Below are 12,664 nucleotides of genomic sequence, written 5' to 3' on the forward strand. Positions count from 1 at the left end.
GAAAGTTCCCAAGTGAAACCTTGGTAGAGAAAGTCTAGCCCGCTGTTTTCATATCTCCACACGTTTCTGATAGGTCACGGTCTGAAATAGTCGAAGGATCGAGTGGCTTAGTAAGAGTCTGATTGGCCGTATTTTGAAGGTACTTCCTATGGTGATGACCATTTTTATACCAGTTGATATGGTGGCCAATCCTATATAGAGGGTGACATAACCTATTCAATGGGGGCAGGGGTTACCCGCCAGACGCCAATATTCCACTGGACGTCAATCCAGAATTCAGAGCTGAAGTGGCAGTTTCTATGCAGCAGAACTTTCCGGAACGCAGTTTGAAACATGCCACCATCTGACTCAGATATGGGAATGTTACCATGGAGATAGAAGCTCTCTCGTAAGCAAAAGGACAGAGTGGTCTTTTCTGCCGGTGTTTGAAATGACTAGTTTTATTTCTCCTTTTTGTATCTCACTTTACAGTATGAGAGGAACTTGCGTATCAGACAATCTGACAGACATGTCCTAAACGTTGCTATTCGAGGGAGGTGGTGAGAGAAATTTAAAGTCACATCTAAGAGATCTTTCTTTTCAATTGAAAAATGAGTGTTTTATCAGCAGATGATGTCAACATGCGCTTCCAATTGTGGGATTTCTATGGGTGTCATTTCATTGCTAAATATGGAGACAAGGTGAAGGTTTTCACAAAGAGGGCAATCCCATTTTCACACAGCGCAGGTGTCAGTCTTGGCTCAGTTGGTAACACAGTTGACTCTAAATCAGGAGGTTGTGGGTTCAAGTGCCATTTGAGTCCATAATCCAGACTGACGCTGCAGAAGGAGGTGTGGTATTGGAGCCATTGTTTCTCATCTGGGACCCTGCCTGCTCTCACAGAGGATCCTACGGCACTGTTTCAAAGACAAGCAATGGAGTTCCCCCCAGTGTCTTGGTCAAACTGTATCCCTCAATCAGCATCGCAAAACACAGATTATCTGGTCATTATTTCATTACCTTTTGTGGGATCTTGCTGTGCAACATTAATTCCCCAACCAACGCCTAAAATAAGTGAACTGGTCATGTGATTCACCGGGCACGATCTTACCTGCCGTTCACGCCGCGCTCCAGCAGCAGCGAGGTGGGAGAATTTGGCGCCCCAGCCAAGTCTCCGCTTTCTGCAGCGGGGTTGGAAAATCCTGTTGGCATGAACGGTGATAAGATCACGGCCAGTGATTTTCGTGGCTGTGCACAAATTGGCTGCAATTAGTGACCTAACTTCACTTCAGAAGTAATTCATTAGGTGGACAAACAGATGAAATAACCGTTATCGCATTGCTGTGTAAGTGATATTGACTGAGGGATAACCAGGGAAATTCGCTTGAGCCTCTTCGAAAAAGTGCCACGGAATCTTTTACACCATCTGGACCTCAAGTTCAACATCTCAATTACAGGTCAGCACCTCAGACAGTGCAGCGCTCCCTCATTACTGCACTGGGAGTGACAGCTGGATTACGCCTGCAAGTCTCCGCTGCGGGGCACAATCTGACTGAGAGACATGGGGCGGGATTTAACGGCCTCACTCATCCCGAAACCATAAAATCCCGCTCGACGTCAACGGACCTTTCCATGTTCCACTCCGATTCCTGCAGCGGGTGGGGCGGTAAAATTCCAGTGCTACCCCACTGAGCGACAAGTGGATTTATCATCAAAACAAAAGCAGCTTTAACCACTTACCCAATGGCGGCCCATGAGTCATGAGAATATCGATACCCTCTGGAATTAGATTCCATTTGTCCAGCAAAGACTGGCCTCTGGGCAGGTTGAAGCCCCAGCCATTAAACCATGGTGTCCTGCAAGACAGAGCAAACAATGGCAATAATGTGAGATATCTGAGTAGCTCCCCCACCCAGCGTGTGAGTGGGATGTGACTGAGGGATGTCACACGGTGAAGACTGAGTTGGGACCCTCAGCCATTACTGAAAGATACTGAGAAATGAAATATTAGCACAAGTCCAGACATCATGCAGGAATGCTGCTTCATAAAAATGTACAACTGAACCCAAAACTCATTATTCACCTAGACAGAGCTTAGCCAGATCAAAAAGATGAGACGCCGAGGCAGAGATAAGGTTTATTTATTAGCGTCACAAGTAGGCTTACATTTACACTGCAATGAAGTTACTATGAAAATCCCCTCGTCGCCACACTCTGGCATCTGCTCGGGTACACTGAGGGAGAATTTAGCACGGCCAATGCACCCTAACCAGCACGTCTTTAGGACTGTGGGAGGAAACCAGAGCACCCAGAGGAAACCCATGCAGACATGGGAAGAACGTGCAGACACTGCCCCAAGCCGGGGATCGAACCCGGGTTCCTGGCGCTGTGAGGCAGCAGTGCTAACCACTGTGCCACCGCGCTGCCCATTAGTCAGTACTCCAGGGAGAACTCTCCTATTTTTTAAAAGTAAAGCTATGGGTTCTTCTACATCTACCTCAGAGAGTATATGGAGCATTGGTTGGGCATGTTATCTAGAAGTGTCCAACACTGTGGCACTCCCCCAGCCCTACACCATGGTGTCAGTTTCGATTGTGAGCTGAATTTTCAGGAACGGATGACAGACAGTGCCTGAAAATCACTCAGCCGTGTTCTCAACGCAATCTCTGACATTGGCAATTTTGGCCAATGTGGGTTCTAGGCCTGGGAAAGATCACCTGCCCTCAAGAGGTGGACAGGCAATCGGGCTCCATATCTGCCCTGTTCAGCAGGGATGAAGGTCGCTGACAGGGATTTTCCTGTCGGCCTCCAGCTTCCTGCAGGCTGTCACCCAGCACTCGAGGCAGGCCTCTAGGGCCGTCCTGTCTGCTCGGATGGGGATTTGCAGCCACAGGCTGCCCGGGATGTTAGAATGTTACCGGTAACAACATTGATTGGATGTAATGTGACCAATGGGAACAAGATGTAAGGGTCAGCTGACCCAGTAAACCATAGAACCAATTACAGAGTGATGTAATAGTCAGCTGACCAGCTAATTCACTATAAATAAGGAACTATGTAGAATTGTGGGAGAGCTTGGAGTGGCCCAGGGCGAGGCCCCAAGTTTGGAGTAATGATGTTTCTTTATTAAACCCTTTCTTTGATTTATAAGTCGGAATAAGTTTTGTTGTATTTTTATTAGCTGCATTTTGAAGAGTTCCTTCTGAAGAAACACAGAGAGGAAATCTCCCTCCCGTAAATGGTGACCCAGCTAATGTTTAGTTTTTTTTAAGCAAAGTTTTTTTTAAGAAAGTGACTGAAAAGTGCCCTCTCAGTTGCCTAATTCTGCAGTTGGATGCTCCTCTGAAGCTACAGGGCCTCTGGTTGCCATGGTCCCCATGCCAAAAAAAGGTGGCACCCAGGCAAAATTCTAGGTTGGTGACCTAGTGTGAGTTTGGGGAACAGAAACAGCTCCAGCTCTTGTTTTGCACCCCCCCACCCCCGCAAGGTGGGAATTCGGCCTACATCTCTGCAATGGGAGTTGAATCCATAACCACTTGGCTCCTTGTGTGCGAGTGTTACCCACTGAGCCACAGCTGACACCATTGGTAAACAGGACCTTCAGCGTATCATCTGCCCCAAGTTGTTGGCGTCTTCCTTTTATGTTGCCTATCGGTTTAAATTTTTGTGCTGTTCTGTTTTCTAATTTTCTCTCCTCTTGACCTTTTTTCCAGAAGTTACTTTGCCTTGCTGATTTCCTCCTTATCTTCAAAAGCTTGCTAAAATATGAAACACTCTCTGACTGCTCCTTTGATCTATTCTCTCCACATTCCTTCCCCATGCTGCTGCCTGTTAAATGCTTTGAGGTGTTTCCTTTACGTGAGAATCACAGGACAAACGCATTTATCTTGGCAATCTCATTCTGTCAAAACGAGTTCCTCATAATCACATTGCAGCAAAAACAATCTACAAAAGCCAATCACCGTGACAGTCCCTCATTCTATTATATAATCTCTACATTTAAAAATTGGCTGCAAGAGCAGGTTAGAGGCTAGGCATACTGTAGTGAGTAACTCACCTCCTGACTCCCCAAAGCCTATCCACCATCTACAAGGTCAGGAGTGTGATGGAATACTCCCACTTGCCTGGATGGGTGCAGCTCCAACAACACTCAAGAAGCTTGACACCATCCAGGACAAAGCAGCCCGCTTGATTGGCACCAGATCTACAAACATCCACTCCTCCACCGCTGACGCTTTGTAGCAGCGGTATGTATTATCTACATGATGCACTGCAACAATGCATCAAAGATCCTTAGACAGCACCTTCCAAACCCATGACCACTTCCATCTAGGAGGACAAGGGTAGCAAGTACATGGGAACACCACACCTGCAAGTTCCCCTCCAAACCATCCTAACTTGGAAATATATCGGCGTTTCTTTGCAGTCGCTGGGTCAAAATCCTGGAATTCCCTCCCTAACTGCATTGTGGGTCAACCCACAGCACATGGACTGCAGCGTTTCAAGAAGGCAGCTCACCACCACCTTCTCGAGGGCAACTAGGGATGGGCAATAAATGCTGTCCAGCCAGCGATGCCCGTGTCCCACAAATAAAAAAATTAAAAATTGGTCTGCATCAAAACTCCACAGGGTAGTCACGGTTCCGCCCAGAAACCCAGTCCCAGCAACTTCCCACACCCCCAGCCCCTCTCTACCTCTTTCACCCAACTTTCCTAAATGGCATGACAACTCATATCGCACCTCAGAACAGTTTCCACACCGCCAGCTCACTTGGCGGAGGCGCTGTCTTTCCTTTGGGACAGTAAGATGGGGTCAGGTATTTGCACCCCTCATCTGTCCACAGATATAGCTGATAGACAGCTGCATGCTTTGATATGAGCCCAGATGTGAACACCTGGAGTGGTGACCATTCAAGTACCCAGGGTAAGCATTTTCATTGTGGTCACTGGCTTTAGGCAGGTACACTCAAATATTTGGTCATACTGGTTGTGGGAGGCAAACAAAGCCGTTGGGATAATGCAAAAAAAGAGTGGGACATGAAGCCTCGATTTTGGAGGAAATGAGGGGGTTAAAATAAGATTTGACGCTGAGATGTCAGTGATTGGAATGTTGGAAACCTAATATCCTGAATAATTACACAATGCTAATGTAGGAAAGGTCCACAGTATCAGAGAATAGATACCAAAATTACAGCTTGACAATGCAGCAGCACCAAAACACCACAAATCACAGAATTATGCAGCACAAGAGGAGGCAGTTCAGCCCGTCATGATTATACTGGCTCTTTAGTAGAGTTATGTAATTACTTGCACTCTCCTGCTCTTTCTCCACTCCACAAAAGATTCCAGATCACAAGAAGTCGCCGAGGGGAAAAAATACTCACATTGCCTCTGGTTCTCTTTCCATTTAACTCAAATCCCTGTCAACTGGTTACCCTGGAAACAGTTTCTCCAATCTACTCCATCAAAAACCATTCATGATTTTCAAACGCCTCAATCAAATCTCCACCTAACCTTCTCTGCTCTAAGGAGAACAATTCCAACTTCTCCAGTCTCTCCACGTAACTGAGGTCCTTTATCCCTGATACCAGGCGAGTAAATCTCCACTGCACACTCTCCGAGGCCTTACCGTCCTTCCTTATTGGTTGAAATTGTCCAGCTAGTCCTGCCGCCGATGGTGAACCCCGCATGGGTTTCCCCCGGCGACTGCGGGGTGGGGGTGGGGGGGGGGGGAGCGTAAAATGGAAAACTCCGTTGACAGTGGTGGAACTAGAAGATTGCGTCGCTGGCCAATGGCAGACTGCCTCCGCAAAACACGTGGCAGGAGACGCAGAAAATACCGCCCAATGTTAAGGGGTGGTTCAATGAAAGTGCATCCATAAGATGTAGAAGGAGAATCAGGCCATTCGGCCCATCGAGTGTGCTCCGCCATTCAGTCTTGGCTGAGAGGTTTCTCAACCACATTCTCCCACCTTTTCGCTGTAACCTTTAATCCCTTTACCAATCAAGAACCTATCTATCTCTGTCTTAAAGACACTCAATGACCTGACCACCACAGCTTTCTGTTGCAATGAATTCCATAGGTTCACCACCCTCTGACTGAAGAATTTCCTCTTCATCTCAGTCCTAAAGGGTCGTCCCTTTACTCTGAGGCTATACCCTCGGATCCTAGTCTCTCCTACTAATGGAAACATCTTCCCCACACCCACTCTATCCAGGCCTTTCAGTATTCTGTAAGTTTGAATGAGAATCTGCCCTCATCCTTCTAAACTCCACCGAGTACAGACCGAAAGCCCTCAAACGCTCCTCATATGCCAAGCTTTTCATTCCTGGAATCATTCTGGTGAACCTCCTCTGGACCCTCTCCAGAGCCAGCACATCCTTCCTTACATACGGGGCCCAAAATTGCTCACAATACTCCAAATGTGGTCTGACCAGAGCCTTATAAAGCCCCAGCAGTACATTCCTGCTTTTGTATCCTGGAAATGAATGCTAACGTTGCATTTACCTTCCTTAAGTACCATCTCAACCTGCAAGTTAACCGTACGAGAATCCTGAACTAGGACCCCTAAGTCCCTTTGTGCTTCCGTTAGGTTTTATAACCGGAACAATATTAGTTCAAAGACCGCATGAAAAAGCTGGCACTGCGTAAAGTGAGATGTAGGACAAGAGTGATCTAGTTACCTTGACACAGGTGATATTCCACTGTGCACGGCAACTGTAGTTTTTCACTGTCCAGTGCAACGTACATTCTCTGAACTGAGAACCTGCATTTGCACTATGGAGTAAATGTTACTGTTCAGATGGGGGAAAAATATTTTGCTAGTACCTTGAGGGGAATCCCACACTTTTTAAACATCATTACCTGGTTGCGTTTGATACTCTGATGACACTCAGCTTTACTCCTTCACTGCTCCCATGCAGCCAGCTTTCTGGGCTGGCATCCACTCCTATCATAGAATCCCTACAGTGCAGAAGGAGGCCATTCAGCCCATCGAGTCTGCACCAAACTCAACCCCACCCAGGCCCGATTCCTGTAACCCCACATATTTACCCGGCTAATCCCCCTGAGATGAGGGTCAATTTAGCATGGGTCAATCAACCTAACCCGCACACCTTTGGGCTGTGGGGGAAACCGGAGCACCCGGAGGAAACCCACGCAGACACGGGGAGAATGTGCAAACTCCACACAGACAGTGACCCAAGCCGGGAATCGAATCCGGATCCCTGGCGCTGAGGCAACAGTGCTAACCACTGTGCCACCGTGCTGCCCTAGATCAGCTGCAACTGGCTTTAGCCAAGTAACAGGCACAGCAGCGACAGCAACTTGTATTTATGCAGTGCCTTTAATGTACTAAAACAATCTCGAGGCACTTCACGAGGGTTTGATAAAAACAAATTATGCCACTGAACCACAATTATGTCACTGAGCATCCTGACTGCCCTTGGGAAAGTGGTGGTGACCCACTTGAACATCCAGAACCACTGGAGTCCATCTGGTAGTCGGTGCACTCACAGCGCGGTTAAGGGAGAGAGTTCCAAGGATTTGACCCAGGGACATAGTTGCAATTCAGGATGGTGAGTAATTCAAACAGGAACTTAGAGGTGGTGGTGTGGCCCTGGTCTTGCCACCTGTACGTCTTAAGTTTATCAAGTTTATGTATTAGTGTCACAAGTAGGCTTACATTAACACTGCAATGAAGTTACTGTGAAAATCCTCTAGTTGCCACACTCCGGCACCTGTCCGGATACACTGAGGGAGAATTTAGCATCGCCAATGCACCTAACCAGCACGTCTTTTGGACTGTGGGAGAAAACCGGAGCACCCGGAGGAAACCCACATAGACACTGGGAGAACGTGCACACTCCACACAGACAGTGACCCGAGCCGGGGATTGAACCGGGTCCCTGGCGCTGTGAGACAGCAGTGCTAACCACTGTGCCACCGTGTGTTTCACTGGGTGTGGCTGTTTGGGTCAGAGATCACTTGATGAAACTGTCAGAAATTTGATCAAACCAAGTTGTCAATCCAAGAACAAGTTGGGGGTTTATGATGCTATGTCAATATTCACAAAGGGGTTCCTGGGATGCTTGCATGGTGGAACACAGCACAATATATATACACAATACAGTTACTCTCCTATTATTAATGCAGCCACAAGAGTTTTATGTTTCAACTATAAATTAATGGCTAAAAGTTTGAACTTGAAATGCTGACTAAGTTACACCTGCACACCCGTTCTAATCATCCTCCTCTAGCCTTGTTTCACTCGAAGATGACACAGTTCAAAGGGAGATTGACTAATTATACGGGACGAAATTGTGAGAGAGATTGGAATCACACCTCCACAATGCTTCAATAACCTTACCATAATCATTTTAACTATACCTTCACTCTTTGCATCTATAATTACATTAGATGGAACTGACAAAGACCAATGCTGTCCCAATTAATGATTTAAGTAATTGAATAGCATATTAATGACTGCAGCAAGTAATTGAATATTCACACATATTAAATCAAAGCACTGATGCAATTCCCAACTAAATGCGTGCTCTGCCAGTGCCCTGCTATGCTGAATCGATCGCAGCTCATTTATAATAATGTTTCTTTGTGAACTAACACATGACCCGACTGTGCAGGTCCAAAAGGAGGAACAACTGGGCAGCAGGTTAAAAAGGAAAGCTGAGAGATTTGTGGCTTCCTTTGCTTAGCTGACGTTGTCTCTCAGGATTAGGACAATTAATTCCCAAATGTGTGAAAACACTTGTCAGCTTGTCCCAAAGGGAATTTAAATATTTACCGGAGATGTCCAATTACTCACTGATAAGCCACCACGATCCTGTTCATATTTTTGAGGAGATTTCTGACTGGGGTTTCAGGAGATCCCTAGGCCCTCCAGGATTTCCTGGAGTCTATTTATTCTTATTTTTAAAAAATGTATTGGTGCAAAGCGGCTTACATTAACACTGCAATGAGGTTATTGTGAAAATGCCTTAGTCGCCACACTCTGGCACCTGTTCGGGTACGCTGAGGGAGAATTTAGAAGGCCAATGCACCTAACCAGCACCTCTTTTGGACTGTGGGAGGAAACCCACGCAGACATGGGGGAGAACGTGCACTGACAGTCAACCGAGGCTGGAATTGAACCTGGGTCCCTGGCGTTGTGAGGCAGCAGTGCTAACCGCTGTGCCACCGTGCCACCCTACAGGAATCAATCTCTGAGAACACTGCTGTCAGCGACATTGCGGAATAGACGAGTTTTCTTCAGACTTTGTTTTTAATGCTCCAGCTTATTTGTTCAAAAAATGGCGGAGATCGGCCTTTCATATCCCAAAGCACTTTACAACCAATTTACGTACAGTAAGCCCCCACAAACTGCACTGCGATAATGATCTAGTAATCTGTTTGTGATGGCGGTCAAGACACCAGGGATAATCCCACTTCTCTTCTTCACAATGGTGCTGTAGCATCTTTCACATCCACCTGAGAGCACAGGCGCAAGCTCACTTTGACATCTCATCTGAAAGATAGCACCTCCATTGTCAATCCTGATAGTTTGTGCTTAAAAGTCTGAAGTGAGATTTGAACCCACAACCTTCTGGTCTCAGACGTCACAGCAATACCCACTGAGCCATGGCTATTATTTGGATGGCTACCCAGGGATTCGGGTGATCTTCCCCGAGGCTCCCCAAGGTGAGCAGTGCTGCCTGAAAGCGCCAGGAACCCGGGTTCAATTACGACCTCAAGCCTGTGTGGATTTTGCACGTTCTCCCCGTGTCTGCGTAGGTTTCCTCCCACAATCTAAAGATGTGCGGGTTAGGCTTATTGGCCATGTTAAATTGCCCCTAAATGTCAGGGGCCTAGCAGGGTGAATATGTGGGGTTATGGGGATAGGAACTGGATGGGGTTGTGGTCGATGAAGACTCGATGGGCCAAATGGCCTCATTCTACACTGGAAGGATTGTACAGGGATAGGGCCTGGGTGGGATTGTTGTCGGTGCAGGCTCGATGGGCTGAATAGCTTCCTGTAGGGATTCTGTTCTAAGAGTCAGACTAATTGAGTCGAGTGCAATTCAGGTGCAGCAACTTCCTTGAAAATCTCCAACACAAACACCAACTATGGAGTGAGGCGCTGACTCAACTACAGCCTTCTGCTTCAGAAGGTGAAGTGCTTGAATCCCATTTCAAAGAGTTGTTGTAAATGGAGGTAGAATCCGCTCTCTAAAACCATCTAACTGGTGATCCTAAACTTCTACCATTCAATGTTTACGAAGTTGACTGATTTGAGGAGCAAATGTAGATATGAATACTCTAAGAGGCAGACATTAAATACAGAGCCACATCTGTAATGACACACCCTCTCCAATCCCACTGTGTGACCACTTTCATTCTGAGCAGCAGCCCTGCAAGAGTTGCAAATTGGTGCAGAATGCCTCTCTCCAGAGAGCCCCTGCGCAATGAACAAGCTGTACGGTGAGTCAGTTGGCGACTCCACCAACATGGATGGGTAGAAGGGCACAATAATTATTCACACCACCCTCCACATTCGGGGAGTGATTTTCCTTTAGAAAAATCTAAACTGAGAAGATTCCCACTTGATGGGATGACAAGATTAACAATTCTACTGCTGTTAAAATTAATTCCCAGGGTGTGATCATCACTGGCAAAGTGGGCATTTGTTGTTTGTCTGGAGATAGTCTTCAGAACAAGGTGGAGGTGGGCCTATTTGGTTGTGGTTTGGTAAAACCGTGTGGTTTATCGGGCCAAGAGTGGGGTCGGTATGGGACTGCAGTCAATATCCAGCAGTGACCAACAGTGTGCCTCAGGGATCGGTGCTGGGGCCACTGTTATTTGTCATTTATATTAATGATTTGGATGAGAATTTAGGAGGCATGGTTAGTAAGTTTGTAGATGACACCAAGATTGGTGGCATAGTGGACAGTGAAGAAGGTTATCTAGGATTGCAACAAAATCTTGATCAATTAGGTCAGTGGGCTGACGAATGGCAGATGGAGTTTAATTTAGATAAATGCGAGGTGATGCATTTTGGTAGATCGAAACAGGGCAGGACTTACTTAGTTAATGGTAGGGCGTTGGGGAGAGTTATAGAACAAAGAAATCGAGGGTACAGGTTCGTAGCTCCTTGAAAGTGGAGTCACAGGTGGACAGAGTGGTGAAGAAGGCATTTGGCATGCTTGGTTTCATTGGTCAAAACATTGAATACGAGAGTTGGAACATCTTGTTGAAGTTGTACAAGACATTGGTAAGGCCACACTTGGAGTACTGTGTACAGTTCTGGCCATCCTATTATAGAAAGGATATTATTAAACTAGAAAGAGTGCAGAAAAGATTTACTAGGATGCTACTGTGACTTGATAGTTTGAGTTATAAGGAGAGGCTGGATAGACTGGGACTTTTTTCTCTGGAGCGTAGAAGGCGGAGAGGTGATCTTATTGGTCTATAAAATAATGAAGGGCATAGATCAGCTAGATAGTCAATATCTTTTCCCAAAGGTAGGGAAGTCTAAAACTAGAGGGCATAGACTTATGGTGAGACGGGAGAGATACAAGAGGGTCCAGAGGGGCAGCTTTTTCTGCACAGAGGGTGGTGAGTGTCTGGAATGAGCTGCTAGGGGTAGTAGTAGAGGCGGGTACAATTTTGTCCTTTAAAAAGCATTTAGACAGTTACAGGGTAAGATAGCTATAGAGGGATATGGGCCAAACGTGGGCAATTGGGACTAGCTTAGTGGTTAAAAAAAAGGGCAGCATGGACAAGTTGGGCAGAAGGGTTTGTTTCCATGCTGTAAACCACTGACTTTACGTCTTTCCCTAAAGGACATGACTGACAATCTGATACAGTCATTGTTACTTGAAAAAAGTCAAAATCTCAAACTAGCCATGTGGTGAATATGAATGCATGTTCTTAGATTATTGATCCAGTGACTATACTAGCAAACCCAATTCATGCCAGCCATGGCTCTCAGTAGATAGTTGCCTTGGCTTTGAGTCAGCAAGTTCCATTCCAGAGGTTTGCACCCATAACCCAAGTTGACACTCCCGGTGCAGTACCGAGGGAGGACTGCACTGTTACAAGTGCTGTCGTTGGATCAGATGTTAAACCAAGGTCCTGTCTGCTCTCTTGGGTGGATGAAAAGATCCCGTGGTAATATTCATGGAAGGGCAAGGATGGCATCCCCATTGTCCCGGCCAATATTTATTTTTCAACCAACATCAATAAAACAGATAATGCGGTCATTATCACTTTGCTGTTTGAAGGAGTTTACTGAGCACACAAATTGCATGTTGCGTTTCATACATTACAACGCTGACTTCACTTCGTAAAGGACCACATTGGCTGTAGAATGTTCCAGATCAGCCTCAGAAATAGCACATCAAAAATGTGTCCAATCTGATGCGTCATTAAGAAAGGCGATGGCCTAGTAGTATTATCGCTAGACTATTAATCCAGAAACTCAGCTAATGTTCTGGGGACCTTGATTCAAATCCCGCCACACAGGGGGTGGAATTTGAATTCAATCAAAAATATTTGGAGTTCAGATGACCGTGAAACCATTGTCGATTGTCGGAAAAACTCACCCAGTTCACCAATGTCCTTTAGGGAAGGAAATCTGCCGCTCTTACCTGGTCTGGCCTACATGCGACTCCAGAGCCCCAGCAATGTG

The 12,664-nt window shown here is 46.3% G+C and overlaps 1 protein-coding gene across 1 annotated transcript in view; it reads right to left on the reverse strand.

The window, feature by feature from the left end:
* Positions 1–12,664, reverse strand: part of LOC144498950 (metallophosphoesterase MPPED2) — a 185,684-nt gene that overhangs the window by 23,135 nt on the left and 149,885 nt on the right. The window contains exon 5 of the mRNA XM_078220923.1: positions 1,720–1,835. Coding sequence (XP_078077049.1) covers positions 1,720–1,835 — 116 coding nt within the window. The remainder of the gene's footprint in view (positions 1–1,719; positions 1,836–12,664) is intronic.

The sequence above is a fragment of the Mustelus asterias genome, chromosome 9 (genome assembly GCF_964213995.1).
Source record: "Mustelus asterias chromosome 9, sMusAst1.hap1.1, whole genome shotgun sequence".
Lineage (NCBI taxonomy): Eukaryota > Metazoa > Chordata > Chondrichthyes > Carcharhiniformes > Triakidae > Mustelus > Mustelus asterias.